The 27431-nt window shown below is 52.3% G+C and overlaps 2 protein-coding genes across 17 annotated transcripts in view; both read right to left on the bottom strand.

Moving 5' to 3' along the window:
* The window catches only part of PYGM (glycogen phosphorylase, muscle associated), an 18555-nt gene extending 3214 nt beyond the window's left edge, over positions 1–15341 (bottom strand). The window contains exons 1-18 of one of the 3 annotated variants that reach the window (XM_023186386.3): positions 13999–15341; positions 10546–11330; positions 9421–9522; positions 9255–9333; positions 9064–9167; positions 8592–8723; positions 6257–6368; positions 6083–6165; positions 5506–5649; positions 5068–5160; positions 4693–4839; positions 4330–4493; positions 3889–4003; positions 3220–3321; positions 2737–2884; positions 2394–2452; positions 2122–2263; positions 1173–1380 (exon numbers count right to left, since the gene is read on the bottom strand). In XM_023186386.3, coding sequence (XP_023042154.2) covers positions 1173–1380; positions 2122–2263; positions 2394–2452; positions 2737–2884; positions 3220–3321; positions 3889–4003; positions 4330–4493; positions 4693–4839; positions 5068–5160; positions 5506–5649; positions 6083–6165; positions 6257–6368; positions 8592–8723; positions 9064–9167; positions 9255–9333; positions 9421–9522; positions 10546–10788 — 2177 coding nt within the window. In that variant the 5' untranslated portion in view covers positions 10789–11330; positions 13999–15341. The remainder of the gene's footprint in view (positions 1–1172; positions 1381–2121; positions 2264–2393; positions 2453–2736; positions 2885–3219; positions 3322–3888; positions 4004–4329; positions 4494–4692; positions 4840–5067; positions 5161–5505; positions 5650–6082; positions 6166–6256; positions 6369–8591; positions 8724–9063; positions 9168–9254; positions 9334–9420; positions 9523–10545; positions 11331–13998) is intronic. The other 2 variants (XM_023186387.3, XR_002725233.3) reach the window with 2 other exon arrangements.
* Positions 15342–15474: 133 nt separating this feature from the next.
* The window catches only part of SF1 (splicing factor 1), a 14894-nt gene continuing 2937 nt past the window's right edge, over positions 15475–27431 (bottom strand). For 2 of the 14 annotated variants that reach the window (XM_031936713.1, XM_023186391.1), the window contains exons 3-13: positions 24300–24375; positions 21125–21277; positions 20831–20920; positions 20294–20477; positions 20090–20205; positions 19887–19994; positions 18992–19172; positions 18456–18729; positions 18072–18131; positions 17780–17959; positions 15479–17035 (exon numbers count right to left, since the gene is read on the bottom strand). In XM_031936713.1, the coding sequence (XP_031792573.1) occupies positions 16698–17035; positions 17780–17959; positions 18072–18131; positions 18456–18729; positions 18992–19172; positions 19887–19994; positions 20090–20205; positions 20294–20477; positions 20831–20920; positions 21125–21277; positions 24300–24375 (1760 nt within the window). In that variant the 3' untranslated portion in view covers positions 15479–16697. Of the gene's footprint in view, positions 17036–17779; positions 17960–18071; positions 18132–18451; positions 18730–18991; positions 19173–19886; positions 19995–20089; positions 20206–20293; positions 20478–20830; positions 20921–21124; positions 21278–24299; positions 24376–27431 lie in introns of all 14 variants that reach the window. The other 12 variants (XM_023186401.1, XM_023186393.1, XM_023186394.2 and 9 more) reach the window with 12 other exon arrangements.

The raw sequence follows: 27431 nt of genomic DNA, 5'->3' as shown, positions 1-27431 counted from the left end.
CTGGACATAACGATGGATGCCTGTAATCCCAGCTACTCGGGAGGCTGAGGTGAAAGAATCACTTAAACCTGGGAGGCGGAGGTTGCAGTGAGGCAAGATCATGCCATTGCACTCCAGCCTAGGTGACAGAGTGACTCTGTCTCAAAAAAATAAAAATAAATAGGCCAGGCGCAGTGGCTCACCCTTGTAAGCCCAGCACTTGGGAGGCTGAGGCAGGTGGATCACGAGGTCAGGAGATATAGACCATCTTGGCCAAAATGATGAAACCCCGTCTCTACTAAAAATACAAAAATTAGCCAGGTGTGGTGGCAGGCACCTGTAGTCCCAGCTACTCAGGAGGCTGAGGCAGGAGAATTGCTCGTACCCAGGAGGCAGAGGTTGCAGTGAGCCAAGATCGTGCCACTGCACTCCACCTGGGCAACAAGAGCAAAACTCCATCTCAAAAAAAAAAAAAAAATAGGCCGGACACTGTGGCTCACGCCTGTAATCCCAACACTTTGGGAGGCCGAGGCAGGTGGATCACAAGGTCAAGAGATCAAGACCATCCTGGCTAACATGGTGAAACCCCATCTCTACTAAAAATACAAAAAATTAGCCAGGCGTGGCGGCAGGTGCCTGTAGTCCCAGCTACTCGGGAGACTGAGGCAGGAGAATGGCGTGAACCCAGGAGGCGGAGCTGCTTGCAGTGAGCCGAGATCGCACCACTGCACTCCAGCCTGGGTGACAGAGCGAGACTCCATCTCAAAAAATAAATAAATAAATAAAAATAAAATAAAAACAAATTTTTTTAATGTAATGCCAGGATAATGTCCCCTCTGAAGAACTGTTTCTGACCATAGGCCCCTTGTAACTACTGTGCCCATATTTCCCTTTTGCCCATGACTTCCAGGGAGCAAGGATTTTTTTACTTCCATTTCCCAAACAATATTATCTCTTAGGGTTGGTATAATATTCTCTTCCTTTTCCTTCGGTTCTGTGTTACTTCTTTCTTTTCCCATTTCATTAAGCTTATTTGCTGTAAGCACCCTCTAAAGTTTCCCAGAATCCTGCTGGCCATGACCAAGACCTTGCTGGGCCTGAACCAGTCTTTCCAGACATGCCTCTTGCTCCCAGCACCACCCGCGAGCAGCCACACCTGAGTGTCTTTTGCCCGTGAACCCTGACCCCCATACCCTCTTTGGTCAAGCTTATCCACATCCTCCACCCGCATGCCAAAGATGAAGAAGTTTTCCTCTCCAGCCTCTTCTGCCATCTCCACATTGGCCCCGTCCATGGTGCCAATGGTCAGAGCCCCGTTAAGCATGAACTTCATGTTGCCGGTGCCTGAGGCCTCAGTGCCCGCAGTGGAGATCTGCTCAGAGAGGTCTGCAGCTGGGATCACTGTGGGGTGGCAGGAGGGGGACAAGTCAACTCAGGGAAGACCCTCACACCAGCTGGGGACTCTCGGATTAGGCTGGCCCCAGGCATAGCCGGACTCAGAGTCGCTCCACCCCAAACTCCCAGTCTTCACCAGCCAAGCCTGCCTCTCACGCTGCACCCCACCGTCCTCCACCTCTTGTTGATTCTTGACCATCTAGGTCTAACCTGGATTTCCCCACCTTGCAGATTTGAAGGTAATTTCACCGTGTACTGCCTGAAAGCCCACCATTAGAGGGCATCCTCATGGGGTTTTTGCTTTGTTTTGTTTTGTCTTGTTTTGCTTTTTGAGATGGAGTTCTGCTTTTGTGGCCCAGGCTGGAGTGTAGTGGCACAATCTCAGCTCACTGCAACCTCCGCCTCCCAAGTTCAAGCAATTCTCCTGCCTCAGCCTCCCGAGTAGCTGGGATTATAGGGGCCTGCCACCACGCCCAGCTGATTTTTGTATTTTTAGTACAGATGGGGTTTCACCATGGTGGCCAGGCTGGTCTTGAACTCCTGACCTCAGGTGATCCACCCGCCTTGGCCTCCCAAAGTGCTGGGATTACAGGCGTTGGCCACCACAGCCGGCTTCCTCATGGTTTAAGCACTGCCCTCTCCAGATTCTTCTTTCAAGTACAAGTATCCCAGGAAGAGATGACTGATGCCTCTTCCTGAGACTGAACTAGTCAGAGCCTCCCTAGGGTCCCTGTTGGCAGCACCCACCTTTCTCGGCCAGTGAGACTCGGTAGTTCTCCAGGAAGATGACACGGAGGCGGTCACCCACTGTCGGGTCATGGTTGACCACATCCCCAATGGCTGTGATGAGTCTGATGATCATCTTGGCCATGTGGTACCCAGGTGCAGCCTGAGGGGACAAAGTCTGGGGTCAACTCTACTGCCTGGCCCCCCACCCCCTATCCTGCAACTCAGCTGGGCTGACCTCAACCTGGATATATCAAAGGATGGGAGCCCAGGGCTGGAGCCTGGCTTCTCACCTTCCCTCCAATCATCACAGTCCGAGGCACAAAAAACTTATTGGGCTCCCTCTTGATGCCTGTGGAGAAACGAGAGGGATCCAGTAGGCCTACTTTTCCCTCTGGGTGGTAGCTCCTGACAGAGGCTGGGCTGGGAGACAGTAGGCCTGACTCGGAAAATCACTTGCTATATGAGTGTCACTTTCCCCTCTCTGAGCCTCAGTTTGCCCATCTGTGAAATGGGGATAATTCCATGCCCCGAGAGTAGTCCCAAGGCCAAAGGAGATGTTGGGTGGGCAGTAGGTACTATGCCTCAGGAACACGGGGGAGCCCTGAGAGACAGGGTAGAGTGGCTGCCACTCACGATTATACAGGGTGATGACATGGAGGCAGTTGAGGAGCTGTCGTTTATATTCGTGAATCCGCTTCACCTGGATGTCGAAGAGTGAGTTGGGGTTGATGTGGACTTTGTATTCCCTCTCTAGGTAGGCAGCAAACTTTAACTTGTTTTCCTGGAGGCAGAGACAGGGAAGGGCTCACCAACAGGCCACAGCCTCAGGAAATCCTACAGTCCACACTCCATTCACTCAGCCCCAGAAGGATGGCTGCCAGGAGGCTCACTGGCTACTTCTGTCCACTCCCGCACCAGGGTAGACATTGCTAATCAACGTCAGCACTGTTCACGTGAGGTCAGATGATGCCTTCCCACCACAGACTCCAGCCAACTTCCACCAACGGCCTGGGCTGGCAGGAGAGATGAGCTCTATTTGCCACACCTGACCCAGACATCAGGCCCCTCCAGCGCTCTCCACACAGCACAGCTATCCCACGTTGCAGCTCTCCCCACCTGCTTCACTTTGGCCACATCCCGAATGAAAGCTTCATCATCCACAAAGGAGAGCAATTTGCGCAGCTGGTCCAGGTCGGAGATGAAGTCCTCCCCGATGCGCTGTGGGAAGATGGCTCTCAGCCAAGCCCATCCCCCTGTCCTCCCTCCTCTCAACACAGAAGGGACCCTTTCCAGGTCGGCCAAGCCCCCTCCACCCAGCAGGCTGCTCTGGGGGGCCCTCCCAGCCCCTCCTCCTCCAGCCTCCCAGATGGGGCACGGGGCATCCATGCACCTTCCTCCCCTCCCGTCCTTGAGCTCTGATGGCTGACCCCATCTGACCCCAGCAGGCCTTCCTGGCTTCCTGGCCTTTTCCTGACACCAGCATGACCTTGCGCCTTCCCTACCAGATATCTGCCCCCTTCCAGGCTCACTTCAGATGTGACCCATGGATGACTCCCTCCATTAGACTGTGACCTCTGCTGGGTTCACCTCCACAGCCAGGGCCTCCATTAGCACACAGAGCACCCTCATGCAAATAAGATGGTGTCCCTCCTGCAGGCGGATGCCAGGCTTGGGGAACACAGTGCAGGAGGGATTTCAGCCTCAGTGAACCACCTACACGACCATACCCAGCTGATCCCTGCAGGGACCCATGTTGACTCTGCTGGCCCTACGGTGGCCTCTCACCTCAGCAATGACCTCTGCCAGCCCGGGGTTACACAGAACCAGCCAGCGCCGAGGGGTGATGCCGTTGGTCTTATTCTGGAACTTATGAGGCTCCAGCTCATAGAAGTCTTTGAAGCTGCAGGATGAGGTTGGACGAAGGTCACCACTCGCCCCTGTACGATGAAGGCCTCTGCCCTGGGGCCCCTACCCTGGTGTCTTGCTGAAAGGGGATGCAGGGAATGCAGACCTGGGGAAGGCTGGGGGTGCTGTGTGTAAGAGGGGATCATCTCAGGACAGGGTGGCACTGGAAGGGGCTGCTGTGCTTGTAAGAATGACACCACCTGTGAAAGGCGCCAGGAGCCAGAGAACAGAGAGCGGTCGGTGAAGGGCGGGGCTTCTTGTGACAGGGGCGTGGAGTGGGTGGGGCCTAGAGAGGGGCGGGGTCTGCAAAGCGGGGCTCACATGGTCTTCTTGAGGATCTCGGAGTGGATGCGCGCCACGCCGTTGACAGCGTGCGAACCCGCGATGCACAGGTGTGCCATGTTGATGCGCTTCACTGCGCCTTCCTCCACCAGCGACATGCGCCGCAGCCTGTCTACATCCCCTGGGAATGTGGCTGCCACCCGCTGTGCCCAGAGAGCCCAGAGCTAGGACCAGACCCAGAAACCCCAGTCCCCAGTCCCCAGTCCCCAGCCCCCCAGAGCTCTGCCCAGAGCCCCCACTGCCCCAGAGTCTCAGGGCCCTGGCTGGACACCCCAACTCCTAGGCCCAGACTGGGTGTCCTCCCCCTCACCACCACAGTGTCCCCCAAGCCTCCCGACTCACGTTGAGGAAGCGCTGGTTGATCTCGTAGATGATCTGGAGGTGCCGCGGCAGCAGCGTCTCCAAGAGGTGCACTGGCCAGCGCTCCAGGGCCTCGGGCAGCACCGTGTGGTTGGTGTAGGCACAGGTCCTCACTGTCACATCCCATGCCTGGCACACAGGTGGGCAGTCAGGATGCTGACCTCAGCCCAGTGGGTCTCCTCACACACTATGCAGCCCAGTGGGTCCCCCCGCACTGCAGTGCCAGGTTCCAGGACGGTCCCTCTGGCCTCAGGCTCCAATCTGTTCACTCCACTCATATCCTCCCACGCTCCCAAACTGGGAAGGGAACTCTGAAGCGGAGAGCATCAGATGGGGCAGAGGGCCCCTGAAGCCCACCTTATCCCAGTCCATCTGCTCCAGGTCCACCAGGATCCTCATCAGCTCGGGGATGGCCAGGGAGGGGTGGGTGTCATTGAGCTGGATGGCCACCTGGGGTAGGGGAGGAGTCAGTCTGGGCTCCAAACCACATTCCATGCTATGGTCACTGTCCTGTGCCATTTGGAGGCCCCCAGAGAGCCCAGCACGGTTCTGTGACTGGGCTGTGGGCAGAGGCAGGCAGGCGCTCACGGGGTTGGGAGGAATGGGGGAGTGGGGCAGGAGGAGGAAGGAAGCCCAGGTTATGAGCCTGTGGATTGTGGATCCTGAGCAACTGACCCTCCCACACGCCCATCCTCCACTCCCTTATCTATTACATGGGGCAGGCAGGCTGAGGCTGGAGGGAGAGGCCTGGCACACACTGTCCGGTCACAGAGGCACCCTCCATGCTCATGCTACCTTATCTGGGAAGGCATCGAAGTTCGTGCGCACGGGATCCCGGCAGCCGAACTTGGAGGACTTGAAACGACGGATGATGTCCTGGAGGGTGGCGGCCACCACGAAATACTCCTGCTTCAGCCGCAGCTCCTTCCCTTCGAAGAACTGGGCACAGCAGGAGGCAGCGTGAGTCAGGGGGGTGGGGGCGTGGCCTAAAGCTGCAGTGGGTGTGGCCAGGAGGGACTCCCACCCATACCGGGACCCCTGAGTCCTGAGCCGTCCCCCTCTCTGGGACCCAGGGGCCTTTTCTCCACCAAGAACTAGTGGTAAGAGACTGTCAGGAAGAGGTGCACAAGAACTGAGTGTGTTGTGGGTGTCACCAGGGAACAGCCCCTCCAAAGTGCCCTTCGCTAACCCACTTTCCTCAGGACTCAGGTGTCCTTGCACTCAAAAGACTTGAGGTAGGGGTACAGGATGCACAAGGCCAGCAATATGCCCTGGGTGTGACTAGGGCACCAGCAAGTGTCCCTCCCCAGCTCTCCCTGACTCCCGCTCCCAAGGACTCAGGCTTCCAGCCCCTAGCCCAGGGGTGACGCACATTATCATTGGGGTACAGGACACGAGAGATGTTCTCTGCCAGGTTTCGGTCCAACACAGCCTGGATGTAGCCACCGACGTTGACTGAGGGACGAAAGTGGGGACAGGGTAAGGCCTGTGCCGGGCGTGGCCAGCGGGCAGGCTAGGGCTGCTGGCTACCAGCGGATGAACTCACAGTCCTTGAGGTTGAAGTCATTGGGAGCCTTGGCAGACCAGAGGCGCATGGTGTTGACGACGTTGTTGCGATAGCCGGGCACGGGCGTATCGTAGGGCATGGCCAGTACCACCTGTGGGGGCAATCCTGTCAGGAGCTGGCCAGCCCGGGCAATTGCCTCCCTCCCCTCAGAGCTGGGAATCAAGACTTTATCCCTGCGCTCTGCAGACACAGGCTCTCGTCCTGACACTACCATGGATGAGCTGGGTAACCATGAGCAAAGCCCATAGTCTCCCTGGACCTCATCTAGAGCAAAGACACCCTCAACACCTCCCCAACACCCGTAAGCCCTGCCTGGGCAGACGGTGGTGAGGAGAATGGAAGGAGGCAGGTGACAAGCCCGGAGCCCAGGAGGGGCTCTGTTGGCGACCACTCTGCCGCGATGGGGGCTGGGCTGGCCAGCCTGGCCTGAGCAAAAGCTAGAGGACACTGTGGATTCATGAGAGGGGTCGGGAAACCCAGGGCCAGGCTGAAGGGGTCACAGAGGTCAAGTCCATCCAAAGGTCTCATGTCTGGTTGACCACAGGGCTAATTCACGGTGACTACTTCTGCCCCGCCTTCCATAACTAGCAAACATCAGTAATTGTCTGCTACCACGGTGCCAGGGGTACATTCACTCCTCCAAGGGAGCCCTTTTAAGGGGCATCGCCCTCCCTCCCCACACTCAGTCACCCTGATTGGAGCAGGGTGGGAGCTGACACACAGAAAGGGAAGGGACCCATCCCCAAGCACACAGCTAGGCTGGCAGCACCAGAGGGAGCCAGGTCTCCTGCCTTCCAGCCACAGCCACTTGTGCCAGCTGCCATGTGCACCTGGCATGGACTGCCAGCAGCCCCCACTGCATCTTAACCTGGATGACAGCAAACAAATGCTCAGTTCTGAAAGCCTAGTGGTTTATCTGCAGCCCATCTGGGGGGTGATAACCTGAAGCTTCCAGCAGGAAGATTGCCTGAACTGGGATTTGTTTTTTGTTTGTTTGTTTTTGAGATGGAGCCTCACTCTGTTGCCCAGGCTGGAGTGCAGTGGCACTATCTTGGCTCACTGCAACCTCTGCCTCCCAGATTCAAGCAATTCTCTGGCTTCAGCCTCCTGAGTGGCTGGGAATACAGGTACGTGCCACCACGCCTGGCTGATGTTTTTGTGTTTTTAGTAGAGACTGGGTTTCACCATATCGGTCAGGCTGGTCTTGAACTCCTGACCTCAGGTGATCCACCTGCCTTGGCCTCTCAAAGTGCTGAGATTACAGGCGTGAGCCATCATGCCCAGCCTAAACTAGGATTTGGATGCCTGGTTTGGTTTTAAGGTTTTCAGTTTTTTGTCTTTTTGATTTTTGAAACAGAGTCTCACTCTGTCACGCAGGCTGGAGTGCAGTTGTGCAATCATAGCTCACTGCAGCCTTGAAATCCTGGACTCAAATGATCCTCCCACTGAAGCCTCAGAGTAACTGGGACTACAGGCATGCACCAGCACCTTGGCTAATTTTTAAATTTTTTTCTTTGAGACGAGGTCTGGCTCTGTCACCCAGGCTCCTGGGCTCAAACAATTCTCCCACTTCAGCCACCGGAGTAGCTGGGACTACAGGCGCACATCATCGTGCCCAGCTAACTTTTGTATTGTTTGTAGACAGATTTTGCCCTGTTGCCCAGGCTGGTCTCGAACTCCTGAGCTCAAGCAATCTGCCCACCTTGACCGGGAGGGATTAATTGGTATGACCCACTGCCCCAGTCTATTTTTTTTTTTTTTTTTTAATTTTTTGTAGAGACAGGGTCTCTCTATGTTGCCCAGGCTGGTCTTGAAATCCTGAACTCAAGCCATCCTATCGCCTCGGCCTCCTAAAGTGCTGGGATTATGGGCATGAGTCACTGTGTCCAGATTTGGTTTGGTTTCAGGATTCCTCTAACTTGCTGTGTGGTGAGTGAATTCTTTTCAGAAGGTCCCAATTTTCTCCTGTCCCCCTTTCTGGGCTGCTGCTATCGAGACGTTCAGGGCAGACTCAAGTCACCAAGATGGTCCTTTTGATAAATCTCATGGTGTGTAGTGGAGCCAGGTCATGGGGAGACACCGGGGGAGCAGGGCAGCCTCTCTCCCCTTCCAGGCTCAGTACTTAGACTGGCTCCCCTGTGTCCCTGTATCCAGTCTTTCCTGGCTCCAGCTGTGTGACTTTGAGTAAGTCACTTAACCTCTCTGAGTCTCAGCATCCTCAGTTGTAAAATACACTGAGTCCTGCTTCCTCTCTGGGCTTCCTTCTCTTCCCGCCCCTTCTCTGAGCTCTCCCGACCCCCAGCTTCATCCTTACCTGTGTGTCCACCCACTTGGCACCCTGGCTGGTGTGCTCCACATGGCCGTAGAAGTGCACAGGTAGTGTGAACTCGGGACGGGCCTTCTCCCAGGGGTTGCCATAGCGAAGCCAGTCATCAGCCTCCTCCATCTGCAACCCAAGGCAGGTCAGGGAGAAAGGCCGGCAGTATCAGTGCAGGCATTCACACCACAGTGCACGGTGGGGCAGGGCAGGGGCTGTGGGCCTGTGTACCCTACATAGTATAAGTTAGGGGCTCTGAGGTGGGCCCCTGGTCTGCTGGGCTATCCAGTGGGACATGGACCACCTGTTTCAGGGGTACCAGCTGGCTTTGGGTTGGGGGGTGGGGAGCAGCAAGGATGCTTTCCACAGAGCTTGGGGGGCTGTTTCGGACCTATTCAGAGATAATAAACAAGTGGGGGTCTTCCTCATCCTGACTAGACCCCACAAGGTTAGAGCCAAGGCTGCTCACCTGCCAGCCCCCGGTGATCTTCTGGTTAAAAATCCCAAACTCATAGCGAATCCCGTAGCCATAGGCGGCCAGGCCCAGTGTTGCCATGGAGTCAAGAAAGCAGGCTAGGGGTGTGCAGGGAGGCAGGTGTCAGGGACCCAGCACGGAGGACCCCATCGGCCCACTCCACCCTCATGGCCCTGTCCACTTACCTGCCAGCCGGCCCAGGCCCCCATTGCCCAGCCCCGCATCCTCCTCAATTTCCTCCAGCTCCTCCATGTCCAGGCCCAGCTGGAGGGGTGAGGGTGACAGTGGTCAGGGTCAAGTGTCAGCAGGGGAATCCCCCAGTCCCCATGGCTTGCCCCACCCCACACATACCTGGTAGGTGGCCTCGTCACAGGCATTCTCTAAGGCCAGGTTCACCATGGTGTTCTGTAGCGTCCGTCCCATGTAGAATTCCAAAGACAGGTAGTAGATCCTCTGCCCAGAGAGACGGACGGGCAGGGAATGGGGTCAGGGCCACACACCAACACTCAGCCAGACCCAGCACACCTGGACCTCTGGCCCACCTGCCCTGCTCAGCAGTCCCATCCCTGTCCCCAGTTTGTTTCTCCCTGTCTCAGGCTTTGGGGCCCAACGGGGAAGGTTCTGGTCCCAGCATTCCTCTGACTTTGAACAAATCACTCTCTTTGGCCTCAGTTTCCTCATCTGGGAAATGGCGCTGGCCATACCCACTTCAGGGACTGAGGTGCTCGGGAGAGTGGGAACCCCTTCCCCCTGCACACACGCCCCCGCACAGCCCAGCAGGGCGCCAGGACATGCAGAAGCGCCTCCAAGAGCTCCCCAGGAGGGCAAGGCCAAGGCCCAGAGAAAAAGGTCATTTGCTCAAGGTCACACAGTGGCTAGAGACTGGGCTAGAGACTGTCACCTCCCATCCTTGCACTGCCCAGTTCCCCTTGGCCCTCAAGCCTCAATCCCTAGGAGACCCAGAGGCACCAGAAACTAGGATGCTGCGAGTGCCTGGTCTCCTGGTTGCCTGGGTCCCCTCCTGGGCCCCGTCTGCCTGCCCCTCCCCCACTCCCCACCGAGGGGTGTCAGGTTGCTGACATTTACCAGTGACCCCACCGGACACTTGATCTCTGCCACCGGAGCTGCCCCAGCCCCTCCTGCTGCACAGGCACACCACGCATACATGCAGCAACTGACATGTCCTTCCACCTGGGCCCAGCCAGGCCACAGGTGCCGTCCTGCCCACCAGCACCCCCTCCAACCTTCTCCGAGTGGGCACTTTTGCAGCCAGACCACCTGTTCTGAGCTCCCTGACCCCCAGCCCCGCCCCAGGTTTCTCCCTCAGATTGTCCCAGCACCACTTGTGCCTGGCACCCCTGGATTCTCCAACCCCAAGAACCTAGAGTGACGAGGGGCAGCCACTTATATCAAGATCCCCAGCTCCCTGGCAGTGCCTCCATCCCATACCCCCACCCCAGGTGTCCCCAGCAGCACCTTGGGGTCCTTCTCGTAGTAGTGTTGCTGCGTGCGGATCCAGCGCCCCACGAGGTGGTCGCGCACGGTATGGGCCAGCGCAAAGTAGTAGTCTCGTGGGGTGGCCACATTGCGGTCCTTTACGAGTGTGAAATGCAGGTGCCGGTTGAAGTTCTTTTTCAGCTCAGTCACATTCTCCACGCCGGCCAGGCCACGCACACTGATTTGCTTTCTTTTCTCGTGGTCTGACAGGGGCCGGGACATGGCTGCAGGAGGGCGGGCCGGATTGGACTGATGGTGGAGGGGACGGCAGCCTCAGCACTGCCTCCAGCCAGGGAGTAGAGCTCCCCAGCCTCGAGGGGATTTAAAGCCTGGCTCTGGGCAGCACGCCCCGCCTCCCCTGCAATGGGAGGGTCTTGGCCTGGCAGCTCAGGGAGCTATTTTGAGGGTAAAGGAAGGAGAGCGGAGGGGAGGGAGAGGTGAGCTCCACTTGGGCCGCCAAGACTGGCCTGGCTTGTTCACAGGCCTGTGCTGACCCACTTCCTCCAGGCCTTGCACACGGGTCTTCTGTCCCTTGTTCCTGCCTTTTGCAGGGTTGGATACAAGAAAGAGCAGGCAGAGTGCTGGATCGGGGAGCTGCCTGTCAGAGGCTGAACCAGGATGGGAGGCCATGTGTTGTGGTAAAAGGAACCAGGACCCCCCGCAGGCTGCGGTGCAGGAGCCAAGTCAGTGTCCCCTTACAGAAGAGGTGCAACTAGCAGAATGTCTTCAAGACAGGGGGCCCTTCGAGAAAGGGGCCCACGACCCTGGTGGTGTAAGGGAGGTTGTGTGAGGCAGGGCCACAGCCCTCACTCCACCCCCACTGAAACTGAGCAGCTCTGGGCTCCCCCTGTTGCTGTCCCTCAAGGAGCTCTGAAGTGACCTTTTGGAGAGGGATGCTCAGGTTACAGGCCAGCATTGGCGGGAGGCCGCTAGCCTGCAGCACGGGGCCCTGGGAACTGTAGTCCTGTAGGCCCTCGGGGGTGGGAGAAACTGAGGCATTCCCCACCCCGTCATCATACTGGTTGATGACAGTAAGTTCTCCCTGATTCCACTGCTTAGGAAGTGATTGGAGGCCTTCTCTCACTCCTTCCTGCCACTTGGGGCCACACTCTGGGCAGGGATTTTGTGAACCAGCTCTGTGACCCGGCCTATAAAATGGGTGCCTAATCTGTACCTCGGGGACCTCACCCCATTCGTGTGCATAGCCCCACAGCTTCGGGCCCTTCCCTGGAGGCTTTGGCTATCCTCCCATTCCATGCTTTGTCCTGGCCCCAGCACTGACTTGCTGTGTGACCTCAAGTTTGTTGCTTTACCTTTCCAAGCTCTGGATTCCTTCATCAAATTTAGAGTCTCCAATGAGCAAAAAAAAACCCTGCCTCTCAGCTGCTGCCTCCTCGTCTTGTGAGGGCAGGCTTTGGATCCTGCTGTTCTTTCAGCAAAAGGAACCAGGACCTTGTGCTAGTTCAAAGGCTGTCTGGGCCTCCCGGGTGGTGGGCCAGTGGAGGGGAAGAGCTGGGTTTCTGTTCTGAGGGCAGGCAGCAGGTCAAAAGCCTGGACAGCTGCAGGATACTATTGAGAGCCTGGTTCAGGGAAGGCCAAGCTGTTTCTGAGAACTTTTTTTTTTGAGATGGAGTTTCATTCTTGTTGCCCAGGCTAGAGTGCAATGGCATGATCTCAGCTCACTGCAACCTCCGCCTCCTGGGTCCAAGCAATTCTGCCTCAGCCTCCCACGTAGCTGGGATTACAAGCACCCGCCACCATGCCCAGCTAATTTTTGTATTTTTAGTAGAGACGGAGTTTCACCATGTTGGACCAGGCTGGTCTGGAACTCCTGACCTCAGGTGATCCGCCCACCTTGGCCTCCCAAAGTGCTGGGATTATAGGCATAAGCCCCAGCGCCCAGCCTCCGATCACCTTCTGAGCCACGGCAGACGCAGCCCTGGAATCACTGGCTTAGTATGTGGGCCAAACTGCAACTCCTACAGAGGTCTCCAGACTCCCAAGCCCTGCTCTACCCCTGCCCCCAAAAGGCACGGCACACTGTCTTCTGTAGTGCCTGCCACATTTCCAAGTAGAGAAAAAAGATCAGGAAAAAAAACACCAAAATGCACCTCCACAGACACGGGGACGCAAACAACTTTTTCTTACATTTTTCTCTAATTTCCAATTTCTTTAAGAAGTGTTCCATAAACCATTAAAAAACAATGCTGGCCAGGCGCGGTGGCTCACGCCTGTAATCCTAACACTTTGGGAGGCCGAGGCGGGTGGATCTTCTGAGGTTAGGAGTTTGAGACCAGCCTGACCAACGTGGCGAAACCCCGTCTCTCCTAAAAATACAAAAATTAGCCAGGCATGGTGGCACATGCCTATAATCCCAGCTACTCAGGAGGCTGAGGCAGAAGAATCACTTGAGCCTAGGAGGCAGAGGTTGCAGCGAGCTGAGATCGCCACTACACACCAGCCTGGACAACACAGCGAGACACTGTCTCAAAAACAAACAAAAACGCAATGCTGGCAGCTGTCGGGTCTCTTCCCCTTTCACAGCTTGCACCCCAGCCTCAGCTCCTGGGCCTCATCCTCATCCTCCACTAAGCACAGCTTGGACTCCAGCTTGGCCTGGCATCCAAGGTTCTTCACAGCCCACACTTGTCCCTTGGAGGGTTGCTGTGAGTAGAGCTGACTTCTTGGCAGTCCACTGCCAGGCAGGCAGTAGTTAACCATGCTGTCACCTCACAGCCCAATCGTGGCAGCCTGCTTTGGCCACACACACCTTCTTTGCATTGACCCCTATTTTCTGCAAGACTTTCCGTTCCTGCCACTGAGGACCGATGCCCACAGACCATCACATCTTGCAGGCAGGGCAGGCCAAGTTCATTCCATCTTTCCCCAGCTACCCTCCCCTCTTGCACCTAGGGCGCTTGCTGTCTCATGAACAATTTTACTGGGCAATTTTTAACTTTCTCCAACTACCTTTTCTGTGACTTCTTTCAGTCTTTGTCATGCCATCACTCCCCACTGTTTCCAGGCTTTGTCCAGGGGTGACACTGCATGCCCCAGCCCCGCATGATCAAACCTGGGCAGCACGATCTCATCTGTTTCCCTGCTTCCTCCACCCCTCCTTAGTGTTGTGTGTGCAGGTTTAATGAGCCCTGAAGCACTTTTACCTGAACTCACTCAAGGTTGTTTATGTCTAAGTTTCTAACTAGAAACCCGGCCTCCTTCCTTGGACCAATCATGGGTTTCTCCAGAGCCCTTGGCTGAACTTCAGTTAACACAGCCCTGAGGCTGACCTTTCCCCACTGGCATTCCTCTTGCCAGGCCTTGAGGGACCGGGACAGTGCTGCAACAGCAGCAGAAATGAACGGCGAAGGGGGGTGGGGGAGGGCGGGGCAAGCACTGCCCTGTCACAGCGTGATGGAGTAAAGGGCTTACTTTCTTTCCCACCCCAGGTGTCTTCAGACAGGTGGGCAGGCCTTTCTGTCTCTCCGATTCTGCCACAGAGGCAAATGCTTGCCACGGTTCAGAGGGCCAAGCCTTCCTGCTGTCTCTTCCATTTCAGGGCCTCCAGCACCTTGGAGACTGATGCCTTAGCCACTTCCTCTCCAAAACCTTAACAAAAGCTGACGGCAGGGAGCAGAGAGAGAGGGAGCACAAGAATGGAGCTGGCCTCGGGGGAGAGAAGCGGAGGAGATAGCTGGGCTGTGGTTAAGTCATTTATTGATTTTATTTCTAAAACCCACATAGCGCCACTTTGCCACTTCCAGAGCTTCAAAGAGCTAATTAACCGCCCAATGAGCCCACCAGGGAAACCAAGCTTGTGGGGGAAGCAATGAGGTGAAGCCAAGGTCAAACAGGGTAGCCAGGCCCCAGGCCCTGCCCCCATTCCGTCAGTTAAGGACAAAGGCAAAAAAGATGTCCTCCTTTTGGTGAGCCGAAGTTTAGGGCTTGGCTGGGGAAACGCACTGTGCCTGCCTTGCTTCTGAGGGCTCCCTCAAACCCGGCAGATCCATAGCAAAGCACAGGCCTCCTGGACGGGGACCAGACACCCCAGTAAACAGCAGTAGCCAGCCCCAGCACACAGCTGGAAAGCAGCCCAGGCCACAGTTGCTGGCCCCAGCAGCCAGGCACTGGGGGTAGCCTACTGTCCCTCAGCCACCCTGAAGGAAGGAGAGGCAGGTGGAACCAGGGCAGCTCTAAGGCACCTCTCCCCAGGAGAGGACCTCACTACCTGGTGGAGACTACACATGGATTTCTCTGGAACCGTAACAGTAACTACCCACTGTCCAAGACATAAAAAAAAAAAGAAGACCCTTCGAAAAGTGCTGGCAAAGCACAAGGTGGAGCACTTTATCCTGTCCCTGCCCCCCCACCCCAAGCCTACCATGCTGGCAGGCTGCAAGTCACCAGCAGAGAAGGAAAAAAGCCACTTGGCGGTTTTAATTTTAGCTGCTCTGTGGCTGACAGGCAGGATTAGTTGGCTTGACCTTTAGTGTTGATGCCTCCCTAGGCCCAGGGCCTTAGTCAGGTGGCAGCTTCCAGGCACAAATCACCACTGGAGCTCATCAAACATGGAGGTCTGAGCCCCAAGAAAAGGCCTTCAAAGGACAGAGACTAGAAAGATGAGCGGTGACCAAGGAGGGGCAAAATTGGTTCTCAGCGATGTTAACTAGTCACCAAAGGGGAGACTGCGGAGCCACCCACACACTCAGCTCCCACCACCACCAAAGCCACACACAGGAGGCAGGTGGTGGTGGGCTTCCCTAATTAACCACCCACAGTCTCACCCCCTATCAGGTGCTGAACAAAAGTTAAGGCAACTTTGGTGCTGCTGCTGCTGGTAGAGGAAGTTTATGTGAAAAGAAAAAGCAGGGGGTGGGGGGTGGGGGGCATTAAAAATAAAGAAGCAGACCCAGAAAACCACACTGCTCTTTTATTCAGTGGAACATCCCCGCTTTAGCGCAGTGTTGAATCTAACACCAAAAAAAGCCCAGAGAAATTTCTGCAGATAAACCAGTGAAGAGAACGCGCAGTATACATTATCATCAACATAATCACTCCATGGAGAGGGAAGCGGGAGGAAAAAGGAAGGAGAATGAACAAGGGGCTCAAACCCCTAGACACTGCAAAACATTCAGACATTTGGGATTAAAATAAAACACAAAAGAAAGCCTTCCAGGAAGGAGAGGACCAAATGGAATCTGAGGCAGCTCAGGTGGTCAAGGAGCACGGGAAGAACTCCAGGCTGGCAGGCAAGCCCAAGGGAGCTCAGGCTGCCCACCCACTGCTGGCAGAAGCGCCAGGGCGGATGGGAATCCCGGAACCTGGAAACGAACCTACCCTCGGCAACTGTACAAGACGCCCTTGACAAGTGTGGCAGAGACTAAAAAAACCTCACACTTTAAACATCTTTGGGGGTGGCTATGGCACCTTGAAAAACTTAGAACCAAAGAACCCCACAACCAGCTTGACGTGAATGGCCAAAGCCCATGCCCAAAACCATTTGCTCCCCTCTCCTTGGTAAGGAAAGGAGAACTGGAGAGAAGGGAAAGGAATCTAATTGCAGCAGAAGACCGGGAGAGCATCTCCTTGGACGGAGTCTGAAGAAAGGAAGAGATAAGGAAATAACAAAGGAAAAAGAAAAAAATTAATAAAAATTTCACGATATGGAGCCAGCGTGTTCCGATTCCGTCCACAAAAATAACTCAGGCTGCTTTGCCGAACCATCCTGTCCACCAGGGGCGCTGCTGAGGCTGTCTGCCTGGAAGGGTCACCAATGGGCGCGGAAAGTCCTCACTCTCATGGCTCGGGCCATCGCCGCCGCGGGGAGGGATCCTGGCGGCCCGGTTTGGGGAGAGGCAAAGGGAGTTGGGTGAGGAGAGAAAGAAGACAAAGAAGACACTCGATGCTACGGGGCGCCAGGAGAGCTCAAGCTGGCGCCCCTACTACCACCTGCCCGTTCCCAAGCGAATCCTCAGTCGCTTGGCCCAGCCCAGTGCGTGCACACACACACATGCGTGCACACACAATCACATGCGTGCGTCCCAATGTCTGGCTCCATATGGTGAGGTTCGGCGTGTTTAAACGAGACCAATTCTCTCTATATATAATATATATTTTCTTAAAAAACAAGTCTAGTTCTGTGGTGGAGGCGGTGGGGGAGCTGGAGGCATCCCGAAGGGCGGCATGCCCGCCACCCCCATGCCCATCATGGTGACAAAGTTAGAAGGGTCCATGGGAGGCGGAGGAGGAGGGGGCGGGGCATACATCATGCCGGCGGAACCAGGCGGTGGAGGCGGCGGAGGGGGAGGGGCCCCAGGCGGCAGAGGCGGCTGGACCCCGGGGGGCAGGGGCACCATAGTGGGGTTGCCTTGCATCTGAGGGGCTCCTGGAGAAGCTGCGGCAGCCGCCTGCTGCTGTTGCCATGGCGGGATGGACCCTGTGCCAGCGCTCGTGGTGGTAGTCGTCGTATCTGGGGTGGTAAAGAAGCCCAAGGTCACACGCGCGGGGGCACACCGCGGCTGTCTGCGGCTGCTGCCTTGGGATGGGGGCGAGGGGCGCCTGCTCCTTGCTTGGCATGCGGTACGGTGGTGGGGGGCGGGCGGGCGGGGCTGGTGATGGGGAGTGGAGGGGTGGGCACGACTACCCTGGGGTCAGCCTCGAGGTCTCTGGGCTTAACAGAGTAAGCCCTTTGCCACCAATGCCCCTGGAAGGGCTGAGGGGAAGGTACCAGACACAAGAACAGCTCTGATGTCCCTCCGCCCAGCCGCCGCCACCACCGAACGGCACATTCAACCTCAAGGCCACAGCTGCTCTCTCCCCACTGCCCGGTCCCACCTCTGCAGTCTCTCACCCCAATCACAGCCCTCGCCAGAGCAAGCATGCACCATCCCACTCGACCCATATGCACCGGGCTCAGTCCAGCCAGCCGCTCACTCAGCCTGCGAGGCTCTGGACTTCTGGCCCCCCACCTACAATAGCAGGCTCCCCTTCAGGCCCCCACGAACCTCTCCCCAGACACAACCACACCAAACATCAGCTCTCCTCTTCAAGATGCCCCTCCACCCCCTGGACCAGGAGGCCCTTTCTGTTTACAACCCCAGCAGAGCCCAGGGGCTCATCCTAAGGCACCTGCCCGCTTGTGTGAGGCTCTATGGTTCCTGTCAGCCCCACCCCCATCCCACCCACCCCCACAAGCCCAAAATATTCTACTCACTTTGCTGCCATGGCAAGGGGGTACTGGAAGCCATACTGCTGCTGGGCGGAGGGGGTGGCGGAGGCTGCTGCTGCTGTTGTTGCCATGGGGGAAGAGGACCAGAGGGAGGGGGTGGGGGCTGCCCACTGGGAGGCGGCGGCGGTGGCGGCATCATGCCCATAGGTGGCGGCGGCATCATACCTGCGGGTAGGTGGAGGCAGAGATGAGGCCTCAGGGAAAGGGGGGGATTTGGGCCAGAGCCCCCACTCACCCAAGCCTAGGTGAAGACCCACAGTCAGCAGACAGCCATTACCTTTTCCTTGATGCAGGCGATAGACCCCAGAGCCCACAGGCGTACTTCCCAGGTACTGATCTTGATGGAAGGAAAGAGCAGGGACTTAGCAGGACATTGGAACTGGCCAGGGAAGCCACCCCTGTGATAACCTGAGTTGCTATCCTTACACGAGTTCTGAAAACCATGCCTGTAAAAGGCAGGTCTGTGCCTACCCAACAGCATCACTCCATCACTCCCTGAACCAGAATGGAGTCTTGCTCCTTCCAGAGCCATAACCCTGGCAAGTCAGGCAGATCTGGCACATTGTCCAGCTACTTGAGAGCTGCTTCTAGCAAACAGTGACCTGACATAACCCCCTGCTTATCCCAAAGCCCCAAGGTTTCTGGTCTGACACTTACTTACCCATTGGAGGAGGGCCATGGTGCCCAGGAGGGTGGGGGCCCTGGTTCATCGGTGGTGGTGGTGGCTGCATCCAAGGGGGTGGGGGTCCATTGGGGTTGTGCTGCATGGGATGTCCACCATGCCCACCTGTCAGGCTGGGTAATGGGTGTGGGAAGCTGTGGGGGCCACCTCCGGGCCCACCAGGACCACCTCCATGCATGCCATGGTAGGGCCGACTCTCTGAAGGGCCGGAATTCATCCAGGGTGGGCGGCTCTGGGTGGTAGACATGAGAGACTACGTGAGAGCATTTCCCGCCAACGTCCCTGCCTGTGCCCCCTAGTGGCAACATTGTTCTTCTGGTAATGCCACAGGACCAGAACACAGTAACAAGGTCTTCCCAAAGTGAGAAGTCCCCAAACTGGCCTGAGATCCCGGAAGAACAATGTTGCCATTCACATCCATCTATCTGCTCTACCCAAACCACATGGCCATAGCTCCCAGTCTCTGCAGTAGAGAATGGGGAAGCCAGACCAAGAGAACCAGCCCCCAGGCTCACCGGTGGAGGTGGGTTGTTGGCGGGAGCAGCAGGACGAGGTGCACTGGCCAAGGGTGTGGTGGCAGGCCCAGAGGTAGAGCCCACAGATGCTGGGACAGGTGCTTCACCCAGTTCAGCCATGAGGGACAAATATTCTTTATCCATCCGTGCTTTATCCTGAGCTGACTGGGGATCACCAGGCCTGAAGTGCGGTGAGGGACACAAACAGAGAAAGGGGAAAAATTTGTTAAGGAGGAAGCTTTTATCCTGAGGAAGCAACATAAACTTTTGAAGAATTCACATCTTTCTAACCCCTTACTGGGCATGGCTCTCAACAGTCTCATTAGATCTTCAGTTTCGTGCCCAGTTCTGCATCTGGGATCACCAGAGCAGAGGGGCCCTGGGTGAAGAGTACAGGAGACCCTGACCATCGATGAAGCACACGTTCTCTCAAGTCAATTTCATCAACATTCATTCCCAGTTTGAGGAAAGGAAAATCTATGCAAGACTGGCACAACTGCCAGAACGAACTTCCTGAACAAAACCTTACATATTTGCCAGCCAGTCAAAAAGTGTTGATATCCAGTGCTGACTTGCAACTGGTCAGAAATCTGTAGAGATTGCTTAGTCTTCTTGAACCAATTCTGAACAGCACAAGCAGTGAATTTCCTATTGAGCCCCAGTGAAAACATTTATACCCAAAATGGAAGCTTCCAGTTTTCTTGGGGTTAAGACAAACAAGGGTATCTCTACAGCCTATTTCTAATCATCCTGGGCTTTAAATCACACCATTACAGACCACACTTAACAGAAAGGATGTTTCTCTTGGTAAGATTAACAGCAACCAATTAATGTGACAAAAGAGTTGTCCTGCACATTGCAGGCTACCAGAAAACCACAAGAGCTAGCCCCTCACCTTTGGAATTTGCAGTCTGAAGCAATGTGGCCAGCCCCTCCACACTTGGTACACACTGTGGTGTTGGTAATGCTGCGGGTCTCTGAGCTCTGCCAGGGTCTTAAGATCCTATTAAGGGAAAAAAAGGTCAATGCAAGGGGACAATCTGTACTTCCACAGGTTCTTCAGGTCTCCACACTCTCTCCTTTAAACTGATCACATACCTGTTGTCGTCTTCCCGAAGGGTCCCATTCAAGCGAGCCAACTCCCGAAGTTGCATCTTCCGTAGATCATTCTGGTCCTCTGGGGTCTCGATACCCTGCTTCAGGATGTTTCTTATCTAGTCAATATGCAATGAACAGTTAAGTGCTTAGGGCCTCCACCTAGGTTTCTGCCAAGAAGGCTTCCTTTCTGGGCTCACCACTCACCTGTTCCACTGCCTTTTTGACGTTCTCCATTGTGTTGGCGGTGACCAGGGCATGAAGTGGTTCATCTTCTCCCGGCAACATCTGGCCATCTTTGCGCCCAACCTTCCCTTCTTTCACAGACCCTTTCCCCCGGATCATAATCTTGGCATTGCACTCTTTCTCTATGTTCTTCAGGGTGTTCCCTCTATAGAGAGGCAGAAATGACTGAGTTTATACCTGACAAGTTCACACTCGAGGGAACAGAGGCTGGACCAATTTGACACTGGTGGGAAACCACAAGCGCAGAGAATTGGATTTTCCCACCAAAAGCTCCATGAACTCTACATTACAGTCAGCCACAGTAAACCTGAGGATTTGACTTCTCCGCACTAGCGCGGAAGTTAAGACACCTTCTCACAGAAAGGCATTAATTCAGTTAAAATGAATGTCCTACCAAAAAGGGGAAAAGTAAGCCAACGGTACCCAATTAGGCACAAAACGGACACATCTCAGAGGCTCTAAAGGAATTCTATATCCTATAGACTAGCAGTTACTCACCTGGGCCCAATGAGCAGCCCCACAAAGTTGATTTCTGGGTACTCATCTTGTGGAATCATGACTTTATCACTCACACGTGTTGCTGGAGGTCTAAGAAAGAAAAGCCTGTCACTGCACACATTTCTGGAGAATGACACAGTCAGTAGCTTTTCTAAAACTAATTACTGGTACACCAAGTGCTAATTATGGGTGATTTGGGGTAAGAGGTGAGTAGTGCCAATATTGTCCCATCCCAGCAGGTCACCCATGATCTGCATGTTTCCCCATCCCAGATGACCTAGCCCCTCTGCTTACTTGTAATCTGCAGGTGGCTTGAAATCTGGATTGAGTGCAACCATCTCTGTGATGAGGTTGTGCCGCTCCTCTTCCAGCTTTTTGCGGGTGCGGAACTCTCGGGTGTTAAGCCGCTTCCCCTCGCTATTGTAGATGGGCTCAGGGGAAGGGGACCTGTGGGAAACAGACTCCCGTTTACTATTCTGCCCCGACTTCTCTCATTCCCACACGGACTATAACAAGTCTCTCCCAGCCCCTCTGCCTCTCAGACCCTAATACAACACTCCGGAGGAACCGACCATAACGTGTGCTACTCAAGATCGTGTGGAATGGGGAGATGGAAGCTGGCTGAACATTAAGGGTCTGGGGTGTGTGTGAGAAAGGAAAAAAATAAAAAGTTTTGCATCTAGAAGTGATGAGAGGAAAAAATGTCTATCCTTTGGGGAAAATCTCTGGACTATTAAGTGGCAAGGACAGTATCATCCCCTGGAGTCTTCTTGCCAAATATGGATTTTCTTCCATTTGGAAAAAAATTACAATATTCCAACTTTATGAACCACAGAAACCCCAAGTTTAGGCAAAATGTTCACTCTTGGAGAGCTAATGCCCTACGAGGAAAAGCTTCTGTACCCCCTAACACATAGTGCGCATGAGCTCTTTAACCCAATGCAACTGGGAATGAAGGCTACTGCAGCTACTGGCCCCCACAATGGAGACAGATGGTTCAAGGCTTCGTCTTTGCTTTTCCTTCAATGGCCTGGCTGGCTGTGTCCAAGGCCCAGGAGACAACCTGTTTTCTGGCTGTTCGAGGTTGGGGAGTCTGAGTAGAGAAAAACGTTAAAGTGCTAAAGCAGCTTCTGCGAGAGGCTGCAAATGCAGATTTGGTCAAATACTTGTCTAGGGTCTGAACCTGCAAACAGCAAGGGGAAAACCTATGATTCTCCACCAGAGTTTACAAGTCCAGAAAGCAGATTTTCTCTCTCTCATTTTTTTTAAGGAGTAAAATGCTGTTGCTACAAGTAAAAAAATATAATGATAAAATGGTCAGTTTACCACAGCTGGATTTTGCGGTAATAAAAAAGAGAGGTTACACTCCTAGAATTTTGAGTTAAGATTACAAAAAGGACCATAGCTTGATATTCTGAATGAAAATTTAGTAGCAGCTGCAAGAAGGGAAGAGACCATGTGGATCAGGTTATTTAAAAAACATCCTGAAAGTAGTCAAGACTCCTATACCCTTGGTTTAGTTGAGAGAACCTTGCCTAGTTGGAGAGCAAGGACTGAACTCGGCTGCTCCCACTGTCTTCAGCCTAAAGGGAACCATGTCACACCACGTTACACACACGATGGAATAAAAGGTCAGGTTTGTTCATGGCTAATGACGACTAAATGACACCTCCGTTTCTAGCATTTGTATAAACTGTTAGCACAATCCAGTAAAAGTGAACAAAAGCAAACATACCCCAGCTCATTAGACTACCATCTTATACATTTAAGTCTACAAGAAAAGTTTTAAACATGTTTTACTGTGCAAGTTAAGCAGCATCGAAATAACAATAAAGTGGCTTAATTGATATAACACCTTTTTAATAAATTATCTTAATTAAGAAAACCCATGCATTTCCCTCCAACCTGGGCTCAAAAGCAAAACCAATCAGGCATTAGGGCCTCTTTCAAAACTGAATACAAGGGAGGAAAAACCCTGCTCTGGTTTTATTTCTAACATGCTTGACATTTCTAATTCCCACCCCATAGCTGTCTAGAATTAAGCACTCTTGGCTAGTTACAAAAACAAGTCTTACCAGCACCCAATTGGCCATGTGAAGGCCTCACAACAGTTTAACCTCTTCCCAAATTGCAGTAGTGAAAAGCAAAAACTAGTATTCTAGAGGTTAGACTGGCCCGACTTCTTCACCTCCAATAGGCATCGGCTAGATCAACTAAATTCTAATCCCAGTTATCCAGGAAGCAAAGAAGGTTTGTTAAAAATTCAACCTTTGGAGGAATTGACTGGTGACCTGTAGACATATTATTAAAGGGAAAAAGGCCAAAAAGGCACTAAACAGTTGTGGTCTGTGACCTACAATGTAAATTTTTTTAAAAAAACTTCAAAAAGAAATGAAACACAACACAACCCTACAACCAAAATCTATCTATAGGTAAAATATAGCAAACGTAGTAAGTAAAATTAAAGAGTCAATATGGAGAAACAAGGAAGTTAATGTTTCCTGGCAAAGGGCGGAAGAAAGATGCATGAGTGAGTGACTTCTAAAGCCATTACATCATCTTCCTGATTTAAAAAGCTATTAACTAGGTAACAAAAGCCAAAAACACTACTTTTTAAAGCAAAGTCTTTTCAACTATGCTGTATGCACTAAGAGAAAATTCAGTGAGAGGGAGAGACTTACTGCCCTTCAAATTAAATGACCAATTTTAGCTTCCAATCAGCTAATAAAATTCCAGTTTAAAAAAGTTCATCTCCCCCACACAAATTATTTTTCTAAGGTGAGAGAAACTGCAAATTGAAATGACATGACCACAGCTGTTTGAGGCCCACACTCCCTTTAAGGAAAAAAAAAAAAAGTAATTTAGGGTTGGTTGCATGCCTTCCCAAAATAGGTGAGAATATTCTGGCCCCTCCCAACACCCCCAAGGCAATGGCCAAGACTGAAAGTTAACTGGCAGTGAAGGAAGTTGGTTAGAAATCTCATCTGATTTTGAAACCATCTCAAAACCATGAGCAGGAAGACTGCAGCAATGAGCGTACCAGAGCTCCTGGCTTGCTCAAGTTCAGTGATGCTCAAAAATATTTTTAGTCCCTGCACCGTGTACCTGTGAGAAAAACTCTATGCCCTGGGCTTTCAGCCAAAGCAGGTACTGAAAAGGCAGGTTAACAGGTCACCTCACTGTCCCTAAGGGTGGGTAAATCAGGTTAAGATCTACATGCTTACCAATTGGAAACCAGTTGTCCATTTTCCTGTAACTTTTTATTCTCCCAACATTTAAGTTTTATTCCAATTTTCTAACTGTTGACTGACCATACATTACTTCTAATTAAACCTTAATCCCCAGAGTGGTCAGGGTACAGTCGTCATACTAGGATTTTATTGAACTGACACAATATGTTGCCACCAGTAAAATGTATTGAGAAAAAGGTAAAAGCGTTACTGTCAGCTGGTTAAAACTGTTTCCCAACCTGTCCTCAGGGTTAGGGGGGATGCCCAGGTCTCCTGTGCGCAGTTTACGAGTCAGGTCTTCTATCTGCAGTTGCACTGGAAGAAACCAGGTTAGGAAAGAAAAAAAAGGATGGAAAAAAGACAATGTTACCAATAAACATCTCAAATCTCAACAATAAGCATGAAGAACTCGGAGACTTTGAAAGGGACGATTGATCAGTGAACACATTGAAGCAAAAACCCCCAACCACCTATCGGCAGGAGTCCTTTTACATCTATAGGTTTTTTTCACTTCAAAATGGTTATCACTTAAGGAAGCAAACAGTTTGTTGGAAGAGGGGTTAGCAATAAAGACTGTTCACTAAGGCTAACATCCAAGCAATTATGAGGTGTTTCACCTCTTCCTCCCCACCAAGGCTTGCTTACAATTGGTACCCAGAACCAAAAACCATGTTATGTCACCAATACCCGATTCCCATCAAATTACTTGAGGGCAAGAACTGAGTTTTTCTTCATTAAATATTAAACATAGCCCAAAATGAGACCCAATTAACAAGGGACAAGGAAAAATACCATTTGAGCAAAGATCATTTTCATTAATACCGCATTTAAAATTCCTTAAATAAGACATTTAATAACAAAATTCAACACCTTACAGAAATTTGTACATACTCTTTCTGTACAACCAGACCTGTACTAGTAAGGGTCTCCCAATACCTGCAGCTTTTATTCAATTATATGAAATATTTATTCAAACATTAAATGACAAACCACATATCTTAATAAACCAGTAACCATAAAGTGCTAAGAATTTATTTTCAGGCTCGCTATTCATATGGGGAGCAGGAGTGTAGAAGAATGGAATGTGTGATGAAGGACAATGTACGTGGCTCTTGGGCCTTGACCAATGAGGCTGTGCATGAAAAAGAAAGATGAGGGTTTCACAAAAGTTGCCAGTGACTCCAGGGAAATGTTACACGGCTGATTTTCCAAGATAATGGGAACTGCAGAGCCAGAGCAGCTTTCTTCAACGTGCGGAATAACCACCTGTTCCTTACCTTAGTAGCATCTGAGAATTTTGAGCAGGCATCTCCAATAAGGGCAAGTGTTACTAGGTTGGGTTAAAATTGAGCTGGTTCCAAGATAGGATTAATGAGTCTAACCAAAGATTGCTTCTAACTTTAAATACATCCACAGAGCTATACCACACCCACACACTGAAACCCTGAAGAAATGAAAACCCATTATTATCGAAAGATACCGGCCAGACGCAATGGCTCATGCCTGTAATCCCAGTACTTTGGGAGGCCGAGGCGGGCAGATCATGAGGACAAGAGATCAAGACCACCCTGGCCAACGTGGTGAAACCCTGTCTCTACTAAAAATACAAAAAAAATTAGCTGGGCATGGTGCCATGTGCCTGTAGTCCCAGCTACTTGGGAGGCTGAGGCAGGAGAATCGCTTAAAGCTGAGAGGGGCAGGCTGCCGTGAGCCGAGATCGCACCACTACACTCCAGCCTGGCGACAGAGTAAGACTCCGTCTCTCCAAGAAAAAAAAAAAGACACTGAGGGCATCCTGGACAAAGCAGTATGTACTGTGGAAGACAGAAAATTAGTGAGACACATGGCTCCCCAAGCTCCTTTATGCTAAAAATTCTGACTTTGCAGTTGAGTATTAAGCTCAACAACTCGAGGTTGAAAGTCACCTTCACTGAGAGGGGAAGGTGAGTCTTCCTAACTGACTATGGAGATGCGTGGCCTGATCTAAATAAAAAGGGTCATTCTCTTCTACGAAGAACTACACCTCTCCTTTGATTCTATCTATTTTGATTATAGCGATAAATAGCCCTTAGGGCCCAGTGAACTAACCAGCCCTCTATAAAGAGAAATGGAGAGATGTAAGGAATTTGTGCTCTTCCCATTTTCTAAGTATGGTTGTGTTCCTAGGATATCACTCCACTAGGGGTATTTCACAAGGTTGTAAAGACCCAGAATGGTCTAATATGAAACACAAGGGAATGGGTGGGAGTAGACAGGAACAGTAGGGGAAAGAGTAAGTATTAGTAGTACTGTGAAAGGAGACAGACAATTCCAACGCTTCAAAATTCTCAGCAGTCTAAAAAACAGGAAATTAAGACCCTCAAGAGTAGTTAACATGCTGGCCTTGAAGCGTTTTGGTTGTGAAGGCCACAGCCTCGTAGGCTTAGGAGGTCTTTGCCCGAATTTCCTCCAAAGGGGATGTTTATTTGGTTAGTTGAAAATGTTTATCAAGTGAACTTTTTTGAGACAGCTTTAAAAGGTAAAACTTTCATTAAAAACTTTTTTTCAAAAAAGCAATTTTGAAGTTAATTTCAATTCCACTGTGGACAGTCATTCTTAATTCTCAAAACCTCCCAGCACATAAAACCTTTTTAACCTAGCACTTCATTCCATATCCATGCAATATCCCTTTCCCAGCAGAGTTAAGAGTAAATACAAGAGCCTTCATTTTAAGACAGCTCTCCATAAACCAAACCAGAAAAGACGTTGAAGGGAAGGTTATATTCTTAAATTCAAGAAAATAAAAAGGGATAAATTGTAAACACACTTTCAGAACCAGTTTTTGTCAGTTTTTTTTTTGTTGTTTCTTTCAGAAAGTACCTATAAAAAGTAAAAGACCACATTTTAGGGGGAGAAATATAAAATTATGGTGAAAGGCCACGCTGTGAAAAGTACTTGATTTACAGTACCTGCAGTGTTCTCCACTGGGGCCTGTCCAGAGAGGCAGATGACACTCACCTCATCAACTGGCAATGAACAACAGCAGCTGAAAAGGGTGGGCTGCTGGTCTGGGGACTGTTCTTACCCCTAAGTGAGACCCTACCTTCCTGACACTCATGGAGAACACTGCAGTTATGAACAGACCAAAACAAGGAGCTGCAAATGCAGAACTCACTGGGCAAAACCTGACAGATGATACCAAAGTCATGAAAGTATCTCATCTCAAAAAAGATAACTACAGCCGGGCGCGGTGACTCAAGCCTGTAATCCCAGCACTTTCGGAGGCCGAGACGGGCGGATCACGAGGTCAGGAGATCGAGACCATCCTGGCTAACACAGTGAAACCCCGTCTCTACTAAAAATACAAAAAACTAGCCGGGCGACGTGGCGGG

Source organism: Piliocolobus tephrosceles, chromosome 13, assembly GCF_002776525.5.
Source record: "Piliocolobus tephrosceles isolate RC106 chromosome 13, ASM277652v3, whole genome shotgun sequence".
Lineage (NCBI taxonomy): Eukaryota > Metazoa > Chordata > Mammalia > Primates > Cercopithecidae > Piliocolobus > Piliocolobus tephrosceles.
This window is presented reverse-complemented; position numbering and strand designations above follow the sequence as displayed.